This window comes from Chionomys nivalis, chromosome 7, assembly GCF_950005125.1.
Source record: "Chionomys nivalis chromosome 7, mChiNiv1.1, whole genome shotgun sequence".
In the NCBI taxonomy this organism is placed as follows: domain Eukaryota; kingdom Metazoa; phylum Chordata; class Mammalia; order Rodentia; family Cricetidae; genus Chionomys; species Chionomys nivalis.
Genome location: NC_080092.1, coordinates 3,251,159 through 3,272,664, shown reverse-complemented (window position 1 = coordinate 3,272,664; position 21,506 = coordinate 3,251,159). Strand labels below are relative to the sequence as shown.

General features: G+C 45.9%; 1 protein-coding gene across 4 annotated transcripts in view; it reads left to right on the top strand.

The window, feature by feature from the left end:
• The window catches only part of Snx29 (sorting nexin 29), a 401,413-nt gene that overhangs the window by 143,626 nt on the left and 236,281 nt on the right, over positions 1-21,506 (top strand). For all 4 annotated transcript variants that reach the window (XM_057775566.1, XM_057775567.1, XM_057775568.1 and 1 more), the window contains one exon: positions 19,163-19,245. In XM_057775566.1, the coding sequence (XP_057631549.1) occupies positions 19,163-19,245 (83 nt within the window). The remainder of the gene's footprint in view (positions 1-19,162; positions 19,246-21,506) is intronic.

Genomic DNA, 21,506 nt, shown 5'->3' with positions numbered 1-21,506 from the left:
TGCACTTCCTTTGTGTAGGGCTTTATAAGTCAATCACAGATGATATACAGGAGGGTGAATGCACATACTATGCTCTGGTGATAATTTGTTTGTGCTTTAACAAATAAAGCTTGCCCGAAGATCAGAATGTGGAGCTAGCCACACTAGTTAGCCATAGAGACCAGGTAGTGGTCACCTTTAATCCAAGCCCTTGGGAGACAGAATCAGACAGATCTCTGTGAATTCAAGGCCACCCTGGGCTACATGAGATTGAATCAGTCTAAAAGAGAAATAGAGCCAAGTGGTGGTGGCTCATACCTGTAAACCCATCACTAGGGAGGTGGAGATGGGAAGTGATATGGCTGTGTGGAGAGAGGAATATAAGGTAGGAGGAGACAGGAGCTCAGGATTCAGTCTGAGGTTTTGTAGAGATGGCATTCAGTCTGAGGATTCCTAGGGACAGGATTGCCCATTTGGTCTGAGGATTTCGTAGAGGTAAGAATTAGTGACTGGCTGCTCTCTTCTCTGATCTTTCAGCATTTACCCCTATGTCTCACTCGGGGTTTTTATTATTAAGACCAATTAGAATTTGCTCTACACTCTGTCATTTTATAGAACAGACTTAAGCATCCATATATTTTACTAGGAGTGTGTGTATGGGTTCCAACCCCACTCCAAGATCCAGAGTGACAATACTGTCTGTAGTGGTGAGAGTAGCAGTCAAGATAGGAGGCTAGCTTGAGAACGTGGTGAGGAGATCACAAAACCTCTTGGTACAAGATAAGAGGCTAGCTTGAGAACGTGGTGAGGAGATCACAAAACCTCTTGGTACAAGATAAGAGGCTAGCTTGAGAACGTGGTGAGGAGATCACAAAACCTCTTGGTACAAGATAAGAGGCTAGCTTGAGAACGTGGTGAGGAGATCACAAAACCTCTTGGTACAAGATAAGAGGCTAGCTTGAGAACGTGGTGAGGAGATCACAAAACCTCTTGGTACAAGATAAGAGGCTAGCTTGAGAACGTGGTGAGGAGATCACAAAACCTCTTGGTACAAGATAAGAGGCTAGCTTGAGAACGTGGTGAGGAGATCACAAAACCTCTTGGTACAAGATAAGAGGCTAGCTTGAGAACGTGGTGAGGAGATCACAAAACCTCTTGGTACAAGATAAGAGGCTAGCTTGAGAACGTGGTGAGGAGATCACAAAACCTCTTGGTACAAGATAAGAGGCTAGCTTGAGAATGTGGTTAGGAGATCACAAAACCTCTTGGTAGAACAAATGTTTCTGGAATATCATGTGTGTGACAGCCACAGAGATAGGTGCTGGGTCCACAGAGATCACAGGTAGGGCCTTGTCAAAGAGCAGCAAGAGGTGACAAGGGACTGGGGTAGGGTGCAGAGTGGCCTGTGCCTGGAGGGATGTTAGCCAAAGATGATCTTGGAGCACAGTAGAAGAAACCTGCCCTAAGTTGTACTGGGCAGGGCTTCATGCTGAGGTGTGAAGGAGCCAGTTGGAGATGAGGGGAGGGAAGAGGGCCAGAGGCGAGGGTACTAAATTTGGTCAGGGCTGATCCTAGCATTGAGCCACTTCATCATAGTCATTCCTACCTATATCCCAGGGAGTCACTGCAAGTGAGAGGGGACCCACGCAAAGTTGCCTGTGGTGGTGCATGACAAAAGTCCCAGCACTCATGGGCCAGAGATCTCTTGAGTTTGAGGACAGCCTGGTTCCAGGGCAGCCAAGACTACACAGAGAAGCCCTGTCTTAAACAAAACAAACAAAACCAAACTGTTGTAAAGATACAAATGCCAGAGAATCTGAGGATTCTATGTGCATTTCCTGCCTCAAGTTCTTTCTGCTTTTATTTGTGTGATCACTCCTACCAATAGCTTCACCAGCAGTGTATTTGGAGGTGCTTAGAATGAGGAAGACCAGTCCAACTGAATATCGTGAATTAAGTCATAAGTAGCCTGTGGTCCATGTATATTTATGTTACTCTTGCAAAATGTGACTTCAGGCCAACCATGAAGGTGAAAGTTTCTGTCCTTGGTCTAGGAGCTCTGCTTTGGGAGATCTGGAAGTGGTTAAGGCTGGGGGTACCTCAGGGATATTGTGACAACTCACGATATGGCTCATTGACATAAGATGCCTCATCTACGTCCAGAGGAATTTTTTACTTTCTGGAAGACCCTGTGTTGAGATCTCAGTTTGCCAACTGGCTTGTAAATGATAAAATCACTGTTCCCATTCAGGGATGGAATGGCTGTGTGATTTTCCCTCGTCTCTCTGACTCTTGAGAGCTCTGATTCCAGTGGCCTGTGACTCTTGCAGCTGGCTGTCCTTCTCAGAACAGGAGTCATTTCACAGTCCTTGTTGAGCTCTGCCAGACACACAGATGGGTCATTCACAGAGAGGTGACTCAAAGGTCACCTGTCTGGACATCCAGACTGCCCAGAGCTTCTGTGGTCCAGTGGACGTCTATATTCTTGGAGGTCCTGTTCCTTCCTGGTTCACTTGTCTGCTTTGTCCTTGTCTGAGATAACTCCACCAAGTTAACTTGGCTGAGTTAAGAGCCACCAAGGAGAAGACACGTCTGAACTTCAGGGAGGGGGCTTGGCCATGGCTAAGAGGAGTAGCATGGCCTGGAGCTGGTGTAGGGGCTCAGGGCAGAAGGAACCCACAAGCATGGGTGCCTCTAGTTCCTGAGTTGGTTGGGAACAAAAGTCCAAATAATTTACATGATACGTGGGAAGGCACAGAGTTGTGTATGTGATGATGAGATTTAATCAAGGTTTTAACATTAATGCTATTTGTGTGTGTGGATGTGGGGTGTGTGTGTATGTGCTGTGTGTGTGCATGTGTGCATATGTGTACATGAGTGGAGGCTAGAGGAGGACATCGGGTGGCCTGCTCTATTACTTTTTGCCTTATTTCTTTTTTATTCATCATTTAAAAAATTTATTTTACACACCAACCACAATTCTCTTTTCCTCCTCCATCTCCATTCAATGTGGTAAGTAAGGCCCCTCATGGGAATCAAAAAAACATAGCACATCAAGCTGAGGCAGGGCCAAGCTCCTCCCCACCATAGGCAGTACTTACCTTACTTCTTTGAGATAGCATTTCTCCCTGATTCTGGTGTGAGGCAGGTAGCAAGCAATCCCTAGTGCTCCTCCTATCTCTACTCCATACTGGGACAGCGTTGTGCTTGGCAATACCTGGCTTTTGATGTGATGCTGGGAACTTGAGCTCAGTCCTCATGCTCTGCAGCGAGTGTTCTTATTGAGCCATGTCTGCAGCCCATAAACAGTATTTTGTTGGTTTTGACGAACATTGTTAAGTGAATTATTCCTTATGGCTCTTCTCTTATCCCCATTTTCTGGCCTTTATACTTAAATTTAAAATACCTCAGAAATGTTCGTTTATTGGTGTGAAATAACCCATGAGGAACAAGCTATAGGAAACATTAATCTCCTTGGTTTAAGTATCCCCATTGGCCAGAGTCCCACAGCAAGGCCACACAGGGAAGCAAACCCACCTTTGTCTGGCTCTGTGTGTTGCACTTCCTCCTGCCTCCGGCACTGCTCAGCTCTGCTGCGGAGGCCCCCACCCTTGGCTTTCCATGGGTGCCCTGGGCACTGAGTGGCTTGGAGTCCTACCTGCTCTTGTACTACCGCCTCCTGAGAGGTGACTTCTCAGGGCTGCTTTTCTCAGGGAGAAAGCTCAGCCACACCCCTGCTTCACCTCAGCTGCTAGAAGTTCATGGGGTGACGTCTTGAGTTATTACTAGAGAATACATGGACAAACACAGAGGAATGGAATGCAAATGGCTGGGAGAGGTGACTGGTTACTTAGGTGAGGGTCCTTCTGTGAGGGAATGAGCAGTCATCACGCCCATCTATGGAGGTCTTTGGACAGCAGCCCCTCTGAGGCTTAATATTAATTACATACTCTTTGTCCTATTAGCTTAGGCTTCTTATTAACTAAATCTTACTTCTTAAATTAACTCATTTCCATTAATCTGTGTATCGCCAAGAGGCTGTGGCCTACCGGTAAGGTTCCCGTGTGTCCTTCTCCTTCTGCAGCTCCATGGTGTCTCTCTGACTCTGCCTACTTGCTCTATATCTATTTCTTCCAGCCTGGCTATAGTCTGCCCTGCCATAGGCCAAAGCAGCTTTATTCCTTATCCAATAAAAACAACACATATACAGAAGGACCCTCCCACACCACTCCACTCTGGAGTCATCTCCCAAGAGGTAGCATCTGTCTGGTGCTCCTGAGCGCTGGAATTATGGGACATGTAAGGGAGTGATTGGCATGGCACCCATCAAGAGAGCAAGGGGCCCACAGTTAGTCTGTGATCAGTCTGTCGACTCAAAATGGGGTCAAGAGAAGGTCCCGTCCTGGCTAGATGCAGGCCTTTGAGATTTTCTGCCTTGGCCTCTGTCTAGAGAATCTATGCCATGCAGGTGGGAGGTAGACAAGATTTGTCACTGGATTCTGGCCAGCTCTGCAACAGCTTGACTCAGGCTGGGCTTGAGAAGGGAATTAACGCAGACAGACAGACAGATAAACAGATTGACCGACCACCTTATGAGCTGTCTGATAACTGTGAAGGCAGTGTTTGAACACATGAGCACTGTGGGTATTTGTGAGCAATGTGTAATGGGAAGACCTGGAGATGGAGCGGTGTCTTGTGGCTCACTGGACAGCTGCTCAGCACTCTGCTCCTCTCCAATAAGCAGCATGTTAAGGGGATTTTGTGTCTGGCAGGTTTTCTCTTTGGAGGGAGAAAATGATTCTATAAACCAAAAATATTATTAGTCTTAAAAAAAAAAAAACTAATTCTCTTGGCCCTGAAGTAAGGAGGACCAGTAAATAGCTTAGCATGCTCTCTTTTGAGGGGTCTAATAAGAAATTCTAATTATTTTTCACTTAATGCTTTGGTAATTTCTAAAAGATTGGTTTGGGAGTAATTTTTTGGGAGTTCCTCTGTTTATGGATTGGTATTCCAGGGTCATCTGCATCGTCTCTGTGCTGTTACTAGGTTGCTGATTCTTCTCTTGTAAAGTTACAGCAGGTATTGGCCTCTGCTAGATGTTGGTCACTGTTTGTTATTAATTCTGCCCACTATAATCATATGTTGAAGCCCACCTCCCAGTGTGAGTATATTTGGAGGTAGGTCACATAATGAGATAAACAAAGTTAATCAAGGCTATAACAGCACGGCTCATATCTAGTTGAACTGTCCTTATAGTACAGGGAGAGACAAATGCCAAGGCTCACACTCAGAGAGGGTCACATGGGAACACAATGAGAAGATGAAAGAAAGAGAGGCTCCAGGGCAATCATATCAGATACCGAGTTTTGGACTTGCAGCTTCTAGACCTATGAAAACAAGTGCTGGTTGTTTCAACCAGCCTTGGGTGTTTTGTTACACTGCTGGTACCTCATAGTTTTTCTTCAGGTTTGGGTCCAAAGCTCTGCTCTTTATCAGTTTGAGTCTTGGGATAAGTCATAATCTTCTGTAGCATGGGTTTATGTATGTCCCAGGTGTTATATATAATATATAACCGATGTAATATTATCTATATATTATATAATAATGCACATGATGTTTTAGTTTGAACCATGACGCACTGGGTCTTGATCTCAAATGCTAGTGCTCAGGGTTTGTGACCTAGGCATTGTGGGTAGGGAAGTCTGCTGGCTCTAGGATAGACTGTGGGGTTCATTACAGTTTTGGCTCTGTTGGGTGAGGTTGTGGGGCAGTGTCTGGGGCATCACAGCTGCAGTTTGTTTAGCTGTGTACTGGGCTGGAGTGGAGCTGAGCCGGGCGACACCAATAATAGGGTCTTGAGGCTCTTTGATTTCAGATGTGACTGTCCTGTGTTCTTTCTCTCGTAGTGTGGGTGTGTGTTGGGTAATATCTTACATAAAGACGCTGTCTTCACAGCAGTCCCCACTGGCCTTGTTCTTTCACTCCCAGTGGTTTGTCTTGTCTCAGTGCATGGTCTGTAGTGCTCTGTAGCATGAAAAATAAAAATCTAGTGACAGATATTGGGGTTCAACCTGAAAACCAGAAAGGCAAGCAGCGAAGCCACTAGAAAAGTCTTATCTTTACCAAGGCTGGGTGACTGAAGACTAAGCAGACTAAGCCTCTCTCTCCTCCCATTTTATATTCCCTCTAGTGCTGGGATTAAAGGTGTTTGACTGTAGTGAGGAGTGGTGGGTCGCTTCCCGCCACCCGGCTAGCTTTACCCAAAATAATTACACGGAAACTGTATTCTTTTAAACACTGCTTGGCCCATTAGTTCTAGCCTCTTATTGGCTAATTCTCACATCTTGATTAACTGATTAACCCATTTCTAATAATCTGTGTAGCACCACAAGCTGGCGGATTACCAGGGAGATTCTTAACCTGCGTCTGCCTCGGAGAGGAGAATCATGGTGACTGCCTGACTCTGCTTCTTTCTCCCAGCATTCTGTTCTGTTTACTCCGCCTACCTAATTTTCTGTCCTATTAAAGGGCCAAGGCAGTTTATTTAACCAATGAAATCAACACAAAACAGAAGACTCCCACATCATTTGACTCTCTAGTGCTGGGATTAAGGGTGTGAGCCTCCACAACCTGGATTTGTTTCTGCATTGATCTTGTGTAGCCCAGGGTGGCCTTGAACTCACAGAGATCTGTCTGACTCTGTCTCCACTGCCTGACTTCTAGTGGCTTAGCTTTACCCTTCTGATATTCAGGCAAGCTTTATTTATTAAAACATAAAGTATCAGTATAGTGCTCAATTATTTTCATTTTAAAAGTAGCTTTTTAATTGAGATATGTAACATATGTTACAAATCAGCTATCTAACACGCAGGTCAATGTTTTTAAATACATTTATGTTCCTAATATTTTTTATATTTTTCTCCTTTCTCTTTTCCTCCCACCATTCTTCTTTCTTTTCTTCCTGGGATGGAACATACGGTCTTGATCATCTAGTGAATTCTGTACCACACTGGGCCACAACTCTAGCCCCCTTTTCAGTCATTCTTTTAAATGAATAAGTGCATAATTTAGCACATTTAGTCACCTTGTGATGAGTGCTTGTCATTACAAACAAGAAGCAAGCAGTGTCACACACAAGTCAGCTCTCACAGACAGGCCAGCGCTGTGTGACCATGCTTGGCCTTCCCTCTTTGACTTCTAGTGATTGTCCAGTCTTCTTTGTCTCAGACCTCATCTCCCCACCATCGGGTCTGCTGGCTGTGTTCCTTTTTCTTGTTGCTATGCTTGAGCACCCAGCGAAAAGCAGGCTGAGGAGGGAAGGGCTACTTCTCAGAACGGCAAAGGCAGTGGTGATCTGTGTGAACACCATGTTAGTAGAAGTTTGTAAAGTTCAGACTAGCGAGCGGTGCTTTCTTCTCCTTGTAAAGTGGCAGGACAGACACACTAACTTTTTTGAGTTCTTGGCTATCACAGAGACTTGGTATTGTTGTTCTGAGAATACCTGTGTATATGGTTTAAAGCAAATGTGTTGGTATATTGTGTCCTGATGATATCATCCTGGGAGTTTTTGTATGAGGGGAAGAGATATGCAAATACATAAAAGATTGGGCTGGTAATGTGGGTTGGTGGGTGAAGGTACTCACCACAATGTAAGTGGTTAAGCAAACACCCTTATCATACTGAATTTGGAATTTTAAGATGAAATCATGGAAGATTTTATATTAAGTATGTGTTTATACACACCTATACACATGTGTGTGTATGTATGTATGTATGTATGTATGTATGTATGTTCCTGTGCATAGATATTTATAAAGTCTCAGGGAAAAGTATCAGATCTGCAATCCCAATATGCTAGTGATTGCTTAGACAGATAGCATGTCTTGCACATGCCTCCCTGTCCTCTAGGTGCCGTTTCTGGGCACATTGCCAGTGTGTGCTTGCCTTACCATCAGCCGTGGTGCACACAGTTTGACATGTTTGTGCTCTGTGTCTGCATCACTTGTTGCCGTGCGCGAGAAGCGAAGCTCTTTGCTTTCCTCAGGCTTGTTCTGTAGTTGTATCTGCAGTGGAGCCAGCGGCGACCTCCCCGGAGTTCTCACCCGTTGGCGCTGCTTCTGTTCTCTCCATTTCAAGCCAACTTTGCTGGCTCCCAATCTTCACACCCCATTTTCTTGTATCATAAAGTGTGCCCCTGCATTCATTTGAAGTATGCTATCGGAGGAGGTTAGTCTTTTTTTTTTTTTTTTTTTTTTTTTTTTTTTTTTTTTTTTTTTTTTTGGTTTTTTCGAGACAGGGTTTCTCTGTGGCTTTGGAGCCTGTCCTGGAACTAGCTTTGTAGACCAGGCTGGTCTCGAACTCACAGAGATTCGCCTGCCTCTGCCTCCCGAGTGCTGGGATTAAAGGCGTGCGCCACCATCGCCCAGCGGAGGTTAGTCTTATTTCCTTCCATAGAGAGCACTTGACTGCAGAATTGTCTTCTCTCTGAGATCCTGTCATTGTCACTCATGTCAGTATTCCTGGGTATAGCCTGTGCTCCGTGGCTGGCAGATCCAGATGTTTGTTGTGACAAAGGCGCTTGCATGAAGTGCTGTTGGGTGACCATTCCTATGGTCTCCTCTCTAGTCTCCTGTCTCTGAATGCTGGATCTTTGACATTTACCGCTTTGTGGCAGATCTCTCTTTTATCACTTCACTTCCTCTTAGTTTATCGAGACAGCTTGTTTTCACCTTCTCTGTTTCCATTCCTATGTTCTGTCCTCGGTACTGAGTTTTTCTAGTTGTGGTTTGCACTGTTCTTCTGTGGCTTCCGTTGTCTTGAAATAGCTTACAGTTACATGGGTATTTTTGGTTACCTGTCGATGATGTTCCCCCTTCTCCTCTTCCTTCTTCCTTTTCTCTTTCTTCTCCGCCTCTTCTCATTGTAAGTCAGTCTTTCTGTGTAGCCTAGGGTAGCCTGGGACTAACAACTGTAGTCTGCTGACCTTGCACCTGCTGTTATAGGCATGGGGACCCTCCTGTATCGTTTCCAGGAACCCGACTACTTGCTTCTTGGAACCTTGGGCTTTGCCCTCCTCCCTCACTGGATTCTTTCTCCCCCTACTGTTCTGCTGCTGCTCCACTTAAGTGGTCATCCCCACATGGGGCTCCATCGCCATGTAAGAGTCTGTGACCCATCTTGAGAGGGAACTGTGGCGAGTGGGGGTTACCACCAGCTTGCACTCCACTGTTATTTGGAGAGGGAGAACCTCTGGTTCTGCTGCAGCCTTACCTGCACCGGCCAGCTGATTTGGGGACCCCTCCTCAGGGCTGAAAGTGGTTATGTGTTTGAATCCATCTGCACAGGTGCTGCCCAGGCCTGTGGCTTTGAGTTTGCCTTGACCTATTTAAACTTTGAAGTCTGCATGGAGGGCTCCGCCTCTGGTTCCGTTATAAACGCTGTTCATGGGCTTTGGTGTTACTCCTTTATTATTTTTTCTAATGTAGGAATTCAGAGTTATTGAAAATTCTGCTGTCATTGCTGTCTTCCCAGAATCCCTTTCTAAATAGGCATTTTTAATAATACTCTTAAATCCTCCCTTAATAATAATCCCACCTGACAAAGCCAGGAAGCTACCAGTGATGGTAAATGGAATGCAGACAGGCAGCTGGTAATGCGCTAGCTAATTACCAAAGATTAGAGTTCCTTGTGCTTAGAAGTGACTTCTCTGGAGCTCCCCAGGATATGCTCCCACACCACCCTTATTCTGTCAGCCTGGAGTCCAGAAGCACACACCTCTCTACGTAGGATATCTACTATAGTTTTTCAATAATTTGTCCTCAAGTTTTGGGGTGGGAGGGAGTACAGTGTTAAGGGACGTACTTGTGTACTGACTAATATTAGTGACAAACTGCTGAAGGAGTTTGGTTTTATTTCTGCTGTGTCAGTTCTTACAGTCATTAGATGTCAAGAAGAAAATAATAGTTTCCTTAGAAGTGTGGCTCACTTGGTTAGATTCCTGGGGCTGACTTTGGAGCAGTGCAGTGAGTGGCCACGCCGTAGTCACTTAGGCTGTAGTGGCTCATCCCCAAGCCAGCACAGGGCAGTGTCAGCATGAACTTGTATCCAAGGTTCTGTGGAAACCTAATCTTATACCAAAGCCCGTGTTTTACTCCTGAAATTCCCGGCCCAGTGCTGTTCGTGGGACTGTCTTACTGCAGAGTTTGTACGGTAGGCGTCCCAGACTGGACGCCCATAGACCAGGTCTAACAGAAGTGAGGCACTGCCTGAGTGTGAGAGATAAAGGAAGTGTCTGGAGGAACTGTGGGACGCACTTTTCTTGTCTAAAGGGGCAGCGGTCACTTTGCACTGACCCAGGGTCATTGCAAGGCTTCCAAGGCAATTCTTGCTCTTGGCTTTTTCAGGAGGAACCTAGACCTTTAAGTGACGTAGCCTTGAATTGTTTGCACCTACTTGGAAACTCCATGCTCTGTCTGAGGCTTCCATAAGCCTGGGAACCTTTAGTCCACAGTTCCAATTCATGAGCTGTAATAATCTGCTCTCTTCTGTGGCATTTCTGTGTCTTTGCTTTGTGGCCTCCTTTGTTGCATCTTGTTATTGTTACTGTTTTAAAATTCTTCCTTCATTCACAGTCCAGTCTACTGCCTGTGGTCTCAAGAGGCTTGTTATTCAGACCCTGTGTCTCAGTCTGCCCACACTGCATCAGTACCAACACCTACAGAAGCCTGCATCCCCAGCCTGGTGCCCCTTTCCCCATTTCTCAAGTGCAGGTTGCAAAATAAGAAGGGCAATCCAACCTCCCAATTGCTACGTAGGGTTTCCAGGTTCTGTTAGAATGGTTCAGCCTGTATTGTCATAGAGTTTTGAACCTGGGTCATATTCCCTGACTCCACCTAAAGTTTGTTACTCTGTGCTTATATTTGCCAAGCAAACATCCTTTTTAGTATGTTATAAGATATTCCATTCATCTCCAAGTTCTTCTGTTTAAACTATTGTTATAAACCTCCTTTTTAGGAGCAAGAAGGGTAGCAGTGGGAGCGGTGGTGTTTCTTTCCCTAAGGGAGCTGTGTTTGTGAGCTTCAGTGTGCATGTGTGTGGAAGCCTGAGGGTCATATCAGGGGTCTTCCTCGGTCGTTCTCTAGATCACTGAGCCAGGAGCTCACTGATTTGGGTAGAATGGCTGGACAGCAAACTTCTGGGGTCTACCTGTCTCTGCCTTCCCGCTCCCGAGGTTGCAGGTGCCTGCTCCCACATCCAGCTTTTTGTGTTACTCTGGGGACTGAAGCAGGTCCTTCTGCTTGTGTGCAAGCACTTTACAAACTAAGCCATATTCTGAGTCAAGGAATATATTTTTTAAACTTTATGTTATGTAGTAATTTTAGGCTTATATAAAAATCATAAAGATAGTAAAGTATCTCTGGGACACATTTATCTGTCTACATATCTCTGTGTTTTATTTATATACATAAGCTCTTTTTTTAGTGCGCATGTAGTTAAGTTAAAAGCAAGCATCATGATGTTTTGTCCTTGAACACTCTGACTAAAGTGTGACAGGAAATGAGCACTGGTGCAATATTATTATGAGTATGGATATAACATAAGGAAGTAAGCGCCAGTATGGTGTTATCATGAATACAGTATGGATGTAGCATACAGGAAGTGAACACCAGTACGGTATTATCATGAATGCAGTATGGATGTAACAACGGGAAGTGAGTACCAGTGCGGTACCATTATGAATGAAAGTGATATGTTGATTCTTATTTACATCCAAGGGGACACAGAAAGAAGACCAGCATTCACATGGTCTTGCCTGAAGTAAGAAGTCAGCTGCCAGGTTGCTATCTGAATGCCTTTAGTAAGTGACTTCTGGGGGCTGGAAGTAAGTGAAGTGTGGTCTCAGCTCTTGAGCTGAGAGAGCCTGTGGTTTTCCCGTTGTGCTCAGGATATTCCGAGGTGTGTCTTTGCCCATTCATTACCTCTATCTATTCCTGGAGCCTTTTGGTCTGTTTCCTTTCCTGGGATCTGAAATGTAGGCCCCACATGACATTCTGAGTAGAATTTACCAGGTGGAGTTTATAGGAACCATAGGGAGATGGCTCTCCCCAGTATCCCCAAACTGGAGATATCTCTAGCCACAGAGCAGCGGGAGAAGTTCAAATCCCTTGGCAGCCCTTGGAGGTTGTCTTATTTGAGGGAACTGGAGAGAAAAGGAATTGGCCCAAAACTTCTTATGTCTGAGCAGGCCCTACTGTGTTGGGGGCAGCAGTTGAAGGAGAGCATTGCCCCTGCTGGGTCACCATGGTATGGCAGGAGAGCACAGTGCTGTGAGTGGATGGCAGAGTGCCCTGGTGGTTTATTAATGTGCAGACTCCAGGTCCTACTCTAGGGGACGTGATTCCTGAGAGGGCTCTGGGAATCTGCTTTCTCCTTCTAACTTCGTCCTTCATACACTAACGTGTGTGTCCCACGGGCAGGCCTTCTCCCTGGCACTGCAGTGCAGGGGCGGCAGTCAGAAGCCAACACTCACACTTGGCTGCTCATAGCCTCATACCGTACCTGCCCTCACCATTTGTCCTAGACGTTTCCTGGCCTGCTGAATGATGGACAGTAGAGTGACTGACCCATCGTCGTTGTGTGCAATAGTTATATCTCCTTAGCCTTCACCCTTATGATCTTGACATTTTAAAAGATGACATCTGTTTACTTTGCAAAATGTCCTGCTGCTTTTATTTGTCGTCTCCTCCTGATTAGATTCAGTTTGTGCATCTTTGGTAGGGTTATAATTGAGGTGAGTCAGGTCCTCTGCGCACCTCTGTAGGTGGTGTTGCGCATCCTCCCTCTCCGAAGAGCTTAACATCCACACTCAGTTCAAGTGCTCTGCTGAAGCTGCTATTTGCCCCTTTGCAAACGGTATTTTGTGAAGAAGATTTTGGAGCTATGGATATTCTTCTGTAATTAATTTTTCATTTGTTAATTTTTATATTAACCATTTCTGTTTCATTCACTATCTTATAAGTAATTTCTTTCACTATTTCAGTGGTCAGATTGCCCCAGCTTTGCCCAGTGAGGGTGCTACTGTGTTCCTTGGGGATGGTCTCATGAGGTCAAAGCAATCTCTTGAATTTTGACCTTCCCAGTTTTCCCTTACATATTTGTTATTCCTTTCTTCAGTAGCAAGAGTCTGGCTCCTGAATAAATTTGTCTGATGAATTTGGTTATTCTTTTAATTATTACTTTTATTTTTTTTTCTTTTGAGGCAGGTTTTCTCTGTGTAGCTATGGCTGAACTGGAGCTCACTCTGTTGATCAGGCTGGCCTCAAACTCAGAGATTGACCTGCTTCTGCTTTCTGAGTGCTGGGATTAAATGCATAGGCCACCACTACCCAGCTACATTTGGCTATTTGATCAGTTCTCCTTTAAGGGATTTGCCGCTACTGGCCTCGGAACTGAATAGTTCAGGAAGGGAAGACCCTGCTCCCTGCTCCACCCCTCACAGGAGTTGGATGGGTTGAATTGCTGAGATCCAGACATCTCAGGTCCATTCTTTCCTGAGGTGATATCTGGGCACTTCATAGATGTTTGTCAAGGTGTTGAATGCAGGCAGAAAATCAGGTCAGCTGTAATAATGGCACAGGGTGTCAGAAGGCATGTCACAGGAAGGGACCGTGGTAAGTTAAACTCTACAGCAGTGTAGGGATTGAATTGGATGATTGGCTGAGCATCCCTGGGAGCCCTGACAGCTGCAAGGCAGGAAATGTGAGGATCCAACCTGAAAAGTACATTTATGGAGGAATGGTATAGTAGCTTCCTATACTTCCGGTGATCTTCTCACTGCTGTGGAGCCTGGTGGGAGTCCTTGGCCCTCAGAACTGTTCTTTGTAGTATAAAGGCAGTGTGGAAGACTGGTCCCCTTCTGACTCTGGAATCCCACTACAAGGTCTGAATCCTAGCTCTTGTCATTTGCTAGGGAAATTATGTAGCTTCTCTTTGGGCACTTAAGTCTGTGAGTATTGACAAAGCCTCCATAGCCCTTCTCCTACAGCAGCCCTTGCTTGTTGTAGGAACTTGGACTGCAGCAGTGTTCTGTAGAGAACTACAAACATGTGTTACACTTAGCGTAACAGTAGACTCCAGGGTAGAAGGCCTCCACAAGAGGGGAGGGTAGGAGGAGACTATGAGATATGCAGGTAGCTCTGATAGTACATTTTATAGTGATCTTGAGGTTTTAGGAGTTGCTTTCAATACCATTAAACTTTTGTTTAATGACCTGATTTTTTGTTTAAACCTTTTGTTCCTGCTGTTAACCCCAAAACTGGAAGGAGAAAGATCACTGATTCAAACCATCGTGGCCAAATTAATCAAAGCCAGCTGTTTTGTTCATGTGCACAGGCCGCCCCTCCCTTAGGTGGGGTTCCAGAGGCTCGCACTGGATGTGAGGAAGACAAGGTTTCTATAGCTCGGGGGAGGGGGCTTCCAGGTGGGAGATTAGGGGTGCCAGGTGGGCACAATAGGCTGGGCTACAGGAACAGGACATAACAAGGTGGTCATTACAGCTTTTTGAAACAAAGACGTGGTTGCAAGGTAGTCTTAAGGTGGTCACAACAACAGGTGACCAAAATAATGGTTTGAACAAAGCATGGTTGGTGTTTCCTGGAACAGGCAGTGCAGAACCATTTTTAGTTAAGCCCAATCCTTGGGAAACAGAGATTTAATTATAAAGAGCAATGAGCTTATTTTGTCTTTCCTATAAGATGGCTTTTAATCCCCAGATGGAGGCAGGCTGGTCCATTACTACCTTCTCTATGTAGTTCTCAAGGATTTATGTAGCCAGGCCTCTCAGACACCATCTTCTAGAAGTTTGGTGTAGCTAGATGCCATGTTTACTGAGTATCAGTGACTAGTAGAGTTGAGGTACCCTAGCCAAGCTTTCACCGGCCTAGGAGAACAGAGTTTTGTAGGTGTGTCTTACGGTGGTGTTTTGATGCCTGTGAATTACCAAATGCATTTAACAGGTTCGTTGGTTTTGTTTTGAGTAATTATCCTTTGAATGGTGCTGTCTGAGGCTGCTGGTTGTTTATTCTGACATCCAGCAGGCGTAATTGCTTTGACTTGCGCACATTAATTACTGTAGTCACTGGAAGCTGTGGGAGAAGCACTTGCTGCCACCTACTCCATGATTTACATCTTCCCTGAGCTTTCAAAGGAAACTGCAGGGTGGCCAGCAGGCGGATCAGGGCTGGCGGCCTGGACTCCTGTAGAAATGCTGTGGATTTCTCTCCTCCTCTGTGGCTACTTGCCAGGCCTTCCAGTCCTGACCACCATCATTTCTTGGCTGGATGACTGAAATGGCTGCCTTCTAGAAGGTCACATGGCCCCTGTGTCCCCCTCACACCCTTCCTTGGGTGCTCTCTGTCCTTGCCCTGGCCAGGGGTATTCATGACTTGTGCCTAGCTCTAGTCTCTCCAGCTTCCTGGGGCTTTCCCAGCCCTTCCCTCTGGTCTAGTCTTGTGCCTGGTTCTAGTCTCTCCAGCTTCCTGGGGCTTTCCCAGCCCTTCCCTCTGGTCTAGTCTTGTGCCTGGTTCTAGTCTCTCCAGCTTCCTGGGGCTTTCCCTCTGGTCTAGTCTTGGGTCTAGCAGCCTGCATGGAACACTTAAAAATGCAGGTTTCCAGGCTCTGCTCCCTTCCTCTGAATCAAATTTGCATTTTAACAGCTATGCAGGTGACTTACTTGCACCCTGTCCTTCATCCTGATTCTGGAAGCAGGAATCTTAAACTTCCTTCAGGTTTGTCAGCTTCAGAACAGTCCTGTAGACCCTCTATAAAACATTCTACAACCCTGTTCCCTCCTTCCCATCCCCCTTCATTTTTTAAGATGTGGTGTGGTCTGGAACTCCACTACCTGTTTGCTGACCTGTAAGGTTGCAGCTCTTTTATGAATCCCACCTCTGTGAGGATGGGGAGACCCATTCTGTCCTGTGCCCATACATCATGTGTCTGACGATGCTCAGCACCCGTGTGAAGTCCAGAGAAGTGGTTGTTGGAAGAATTGTGCACGCTGTGCCAATCCTCCAGAGCTTGAGTTCTGCTATTTAGGGAAGTGAAGTGAGGTGCAGAGAGGGCCTCCACTGTGCTCAGTTGGATGTAAATAGGGCTTTGACTTCCACTTTAATGAAGGGTGGAGGTCAGAGAAAGTTAATTACCTTGGGCAAGCTATTTTTTTTAAAAGATTTTTATTTATTATATATACAGTGTTTTGTCTGCATGTATTCCTGCAGGCCAGCAGAGGGCACCAGATCTCATTATAGATGGTTGTGAGCCACCATGTGGTTGCTGGGAATTGAACGCAGGACCTGTGGAAGAGCAGCCAGTGCTCTTACCCTCCGAGCCATCTCTCCAGCCCCCTTGGGCAAGCTATTTGACCTCTGAAAGTCTTACCTCTGTTTCCTATATTCCGCTCCTAGGCTCAGCATAAGGAGTAAAAATGCCTCATAGGATTATCATAGGGATAAAGTGAATGAATGCACAGAAAGTTGCTTGGATCAGTTTAAATTTAGTTAATTAGGCTGGCACTGTAGCCTGTGCTTAGCGGTAACATGCTCACCTGGCATCTGAGATCCTAGGTTCAATCTGGGTACTGCCTTTCCCAATTCCTCCTCGTTTCAGAGGGTCAGAGGCCTGGGGAGGGCTTAGCTGGTCCCTCTAGCCAGGGTCATGTGAGGTTAACCAGAGTGTTGGTTGGAGTTGTAGTCACTACTCAAGGCTTGATGGGGCTGTAAGGTGTTCTTCCAGACTCACTCACGAAGCTGCCAGGCGGCCTCTTTTCTGCTCTGTGGCTTCTCACATGCTGGCTGGGAGTAAGAGATGGGAACCTTTTAGAGAAAGAGACTGTTGTAGTCTTCTTGTTGAGAACCACTGCCCTAGATGCCAATTTCCACTACCTCTCAATAGAGCCTGGCCTGTGGAGGACATCAGTGACAAGCACTCCTTTGATTGCCACCATCCCTGAGTCCCTGATACTTACCTGGCTTCTTTTACTGACACAGCCTATCTGACTGCTGTGGTCACTGAAGTCTCTGTCTCTCTTCAGAGTCACACTATGAGCTGGGTGTGTGGTTCCAATACTCAGGAGGCAAAGGCTCAGGGCTCACCTCATGTTCAAGGCTAGTTAGAATAATGAATACACTGTGTTCCTAGTGGGTATCTGGGTGTGATGGCATCTGCCCTGTCGCTATGTAAGGTGTACCCACTGGGAAAAGTTGGGCCAAGGCTGTGCAGGGCCTCTTGCTGTCTTCTAACTTTCTGCAATTTTTTAGCTATTTCAAAATAAAAATTTAAAACAATAACTCAGTTTGGTTGTTCCTAGGGATCAGTGGCCAGCGCTCCCCCTGGCCAGCACACCAGACCTTTATCTTTTCCAAAAAAAGTAAGAACACATTCTCACTTGAGATTTTTCATGCCCCAGAGGTGTGAAAGTGTTAATTTCCCACCAGGGCAAAGCCGGCTGGGTTAAACTGGCAGCTGCCAAAGATATCCATCCAGTGAGCTGATATGTTCACTATGGCAATTCCTAAGCACCTGGTGCTTCCTGGATTTGACGCTTATATTCTCTGTCCCCAAAGGAAAGTGCTGTCTTTATAGACTGCGTTGTGGTACGGGGCACTAGAAACACACAGCTAAGTATGTGTGTAGCATTACACTAAGGAACCTGTTTCTGTCAATAGTCTGAGTTAGTTCTTGCTGTGGTGCAGTTAAAGAAAGCAGCTTGGTTGCAGAAAGTGCACCATACACTGGACTCTGTAGGAGTGTGCGTGGTTTGTAGTGGTTAGCTGTGCATGCTGTAGGGCATGGCAGTGCACACCAGGTTTGCTGTTTTCCCTGGAGCGGGGAGAGCTGGAGAAAATGACAAGGAACATGATTTCCTTCTAGCCAAAAATGTTAAGGGAACATGTGTTTTTCTTCCATAAAGCATTCTCGTTTGCACATGCCCTGAGTGTGACAGGAGAGAGGAGAGTGTTGATGGGCTTTCTTTCAAGGTGCTGTGTTTCATCTAAGTGCCCCTTCTTAAATGTGTTCTAACTGTTGAGATATTTTGCAGTGAGTCTTTATTTGTATAGTCATAGAAGAAATCCGGTTTGAGCCCTTTTTATTGTGAAGACAGAACATTTGAGTGTGTTTAACAATACACTGGAGACCTGGGGTGGGAAGTGAAAGGGAGAAATAGAATGTGGGCAAGGAGCCTCTTGTGGTGTAGCTGGTGAGAGACTAAATCTTGGTCTCTAGAAGGACACAGGAAAGTCTATCTTGAGACAGAGAGACCTGGGGGTTACTGGCGACCTTGGCCTTGTGATCTTGTTCAGAGACATTATCTGTCAAAACTCCTCTCTTACCGAACTGGGAGACTGCGACAGGTCCAGGTCCATTGTGAATTTTCCACAAATGTTGGGTGGAAGAAAGTGCTTGTATGTGGTTCAGTGAGCTTATATGGGTCCAAACTATGTGATCTATGTGATAGATATAATGGATGAATGCATGCATGTGTGATTTGGTGAGCTGACATGTTCAAGGGCTAAGCTATATATGGTTGATGGTAATGAAATGTCAGGTTCTTTTTCTGGAGCTTCATGTCACATGACCAGCCAGTGTACCTGGGGAATGGATTTGGGAAGTAGGATGTGGTTATAGCCCAGTGTGTGTCTACATTGTAAGATGTATGATCATATGTGGGGTTGGGGATGGATTTGGTCATGGTTTCCCCCCTGGTGTCCCAAAGTAGGAGTTATGCTAGTTCCTGGGATCATATATAAACACTTAGCATTAGGCAAGTCATGCAACACACAGTAGTTGGTGCAGGTGAATTGTGTGTAGTGTGTGCCTGCCGTTGGAGAAAACGCTATCAAGGGCCTGACCCAGAATGGCACCTGGTAGTTTGGTGGGTTCACATAACATATGCTTGCATTCCAAGTCTGTAGGCACAGGGACCAGTTGGCATTCACCAACATTCCCAAAAGAAAAGTCCCAGAAGTATGCCCTGTCATTTTTAGTGCTGTGATACAGGACAGCACATTAGCATTGATAAGACACAGCTGTGTCTTTTCCTCACACAGATCCCTCCCCTGCTTAGGGTGGAAAGTGTCAGTTTTTAAATTTGTTTTTTTTTTTTTAAACATTCTTATACCTGCAGAGAAAACGAGGTGCTCAAAGTCCAGCTGAAGAAATATGTAGGAGCTGTCCAGATGCTGAAAAGAGAAGGTCAAACAGCTGAAGGTGAGGTGGAGGAGCATGGGGGAGGGGCTGACTGTTGGATGGGCAAGCTTCAGGAGTGGATGAACGATGGTGCTGGTGGGGTTCCAGAAAACAGAGTGAGACAGAAAACCCTGCTGTGTATTTTTGCTAAATGAAAACTAGGGCTCACTAGACTTAGCAACAGTTGTATGATTTGGGCACTTTTATGGACTTTAGGTGGATTATTTTGAGCCTTGTGGAACAGCTGATTTGCCTGATACTCTTTGCTGTAAGCAGCAGAGAGTAGGCAGGGTGCAGAACCAGACCTATCGGGATTTAGAGTTGCCGGGCTGTAATCCGGCCCCTCTTAGAGTTTTTTAACGTCCCTATCAGTTTTCTCATATGTAAAATGGAGTAGTTGGCAGTACCTGCTTTGTGAGGCATGAGATGTAGCAGCGTAAGGATTGGCACAGGACAGGTACTGGGTAATGTAAATGGTACAGCTCGGATGGAAATGCATCCTGGCAGTCAGGAGCCAAGGAATACCACAAAGTCACAACACACAACAAACATCACACATGAGATTTATTGGGAGGGAAAAAAAACAGGAGGGTGGCTGCCTCTGTTTGGGCGAGAAACAGCAGAGAACTGAGCAGAACATAGGGTTTATATTGGGTTTCTTGCAGGGAGGGGGGAGTTTCCAGGTGACATGGGATTGGAGGAATTATGTGGCCTGATCTTGGCAAGCTCAAACTCAGGGATTGGGCGAGGTTTTTTTGTTTTTTTGTTTTTTTTTTTTAGGGTGGGGCCCAGCTACTCTTCTACTATAGCATGGGAATGGCCCTTAAAGCCATTAGGGTCATTAAAGAAAGAAACTTATGGCCTGAGTGGAAACTTGCCTTGAGAATTTACAAAGTTTACTCAGCGAGTATCTGCCTATTGCAGGGACAGGCTTCCCTGCCACTTGAGTTGATGTAAATAGCCAATAGCAAATGCTTGGCTGTTGGTATTATTTAATATTTTAACTTTGACAGTTTTATGCATATGTGCAATGTGTTGGGATCGTATTCACTCTTGCTCCTCTCTCTTACCCTCTCACTCCTGAAAACCCCTGTCTTTCCAGCTAGTATCCTCCTATGTTTATAGACCCACAGCATTTGCATATGGAGGCCAGAGGCCAACCTCTATGGTGTTTATTATTAGAGTCATGGTATCTCACTGAACCTGGGTTACAAGCATATATCATGGTGCCAGGTTTTTTTGACACAGCTGCTGGGGATGTCAGATCCTCGTGCACTTTTCCAGCTGCACCATTGCCCCAGCCCATGGGCTTGCTTTTAGAAAGCACAGCACTCTGAGATGCATTTTTGAGCCAGGAGTTTTGGAGCACTTTCCCCAAACGCACAAGCAGAGCCTGTGGTGTACAGATTGCAGCAGAAGTGAGTGCTCTGAAGCAGAGCTGGTGTAAGCCTTTTCAGCATGCACGAGTGATCACCCTTGCTGACTTGCAGTGAGATGACAAGCAGCGGCAGCCGCTTTCCGCGCTCTCCTGCGCCGTGTACCTGGGCGTCCTCTCACATTGCGGGTGGTCAGGGCTGAGCTCAGTAGTGGGCACACATCAGCTGCCCTGTTGCTGCTTATGGCGTCCTGAGGTTCTCTCCTTTTAGCCACAATTATCAAGGAGCACCAGCCACAGTGTGCCAGCACCATGAAGACAGCCTTACACTCAAAACTAGGACCAAAAGTTTGTTAGTTCAAAGCTAACCTGAGCTTTATAGCAAGACACGGTTCCTAGCATCCAGTCTTTTCCACTGATTTTGGCACTGCAAATTACACACGTGTAGGTACGTATGAATACTCACGTGGTGCTCCATGTGTTTGCTTTTGTAAAAGGCAGTGCTTTCTTCCCAAGCGCTGACCTCCTCCTGAGAGGTCGGGACTCCTGCTCTAGCCCTACTCTCCAGTCGTCACTGCCTGGCCCTGGTGCCTGCAGGCTCATGGAACCTGAAGGAAGGCCGCTTTGCCATCGGATTAACGTGGCTTCTGGTATCAGGGATGGACACAGCAATGTCTGAATTCCTGAGTTATAAGAGGGAACTGAGAACACATTTTTTATAGCGTAAGCATAAAGTGTCTTTTAGTCCTTGTCAACACTGACTTAGACAGCTGTGAGCTCACTAGAGGGAAGAGACTGGGAATCTTTTTAGCTCCCCGAGCTTTGCAGTTGCCAGTAGTCCTTAGGGCTCTCCCGGGACTTTCACCTTTGTCCTTATGTTCTTGTTATGGACACATTCCTCCAGGTT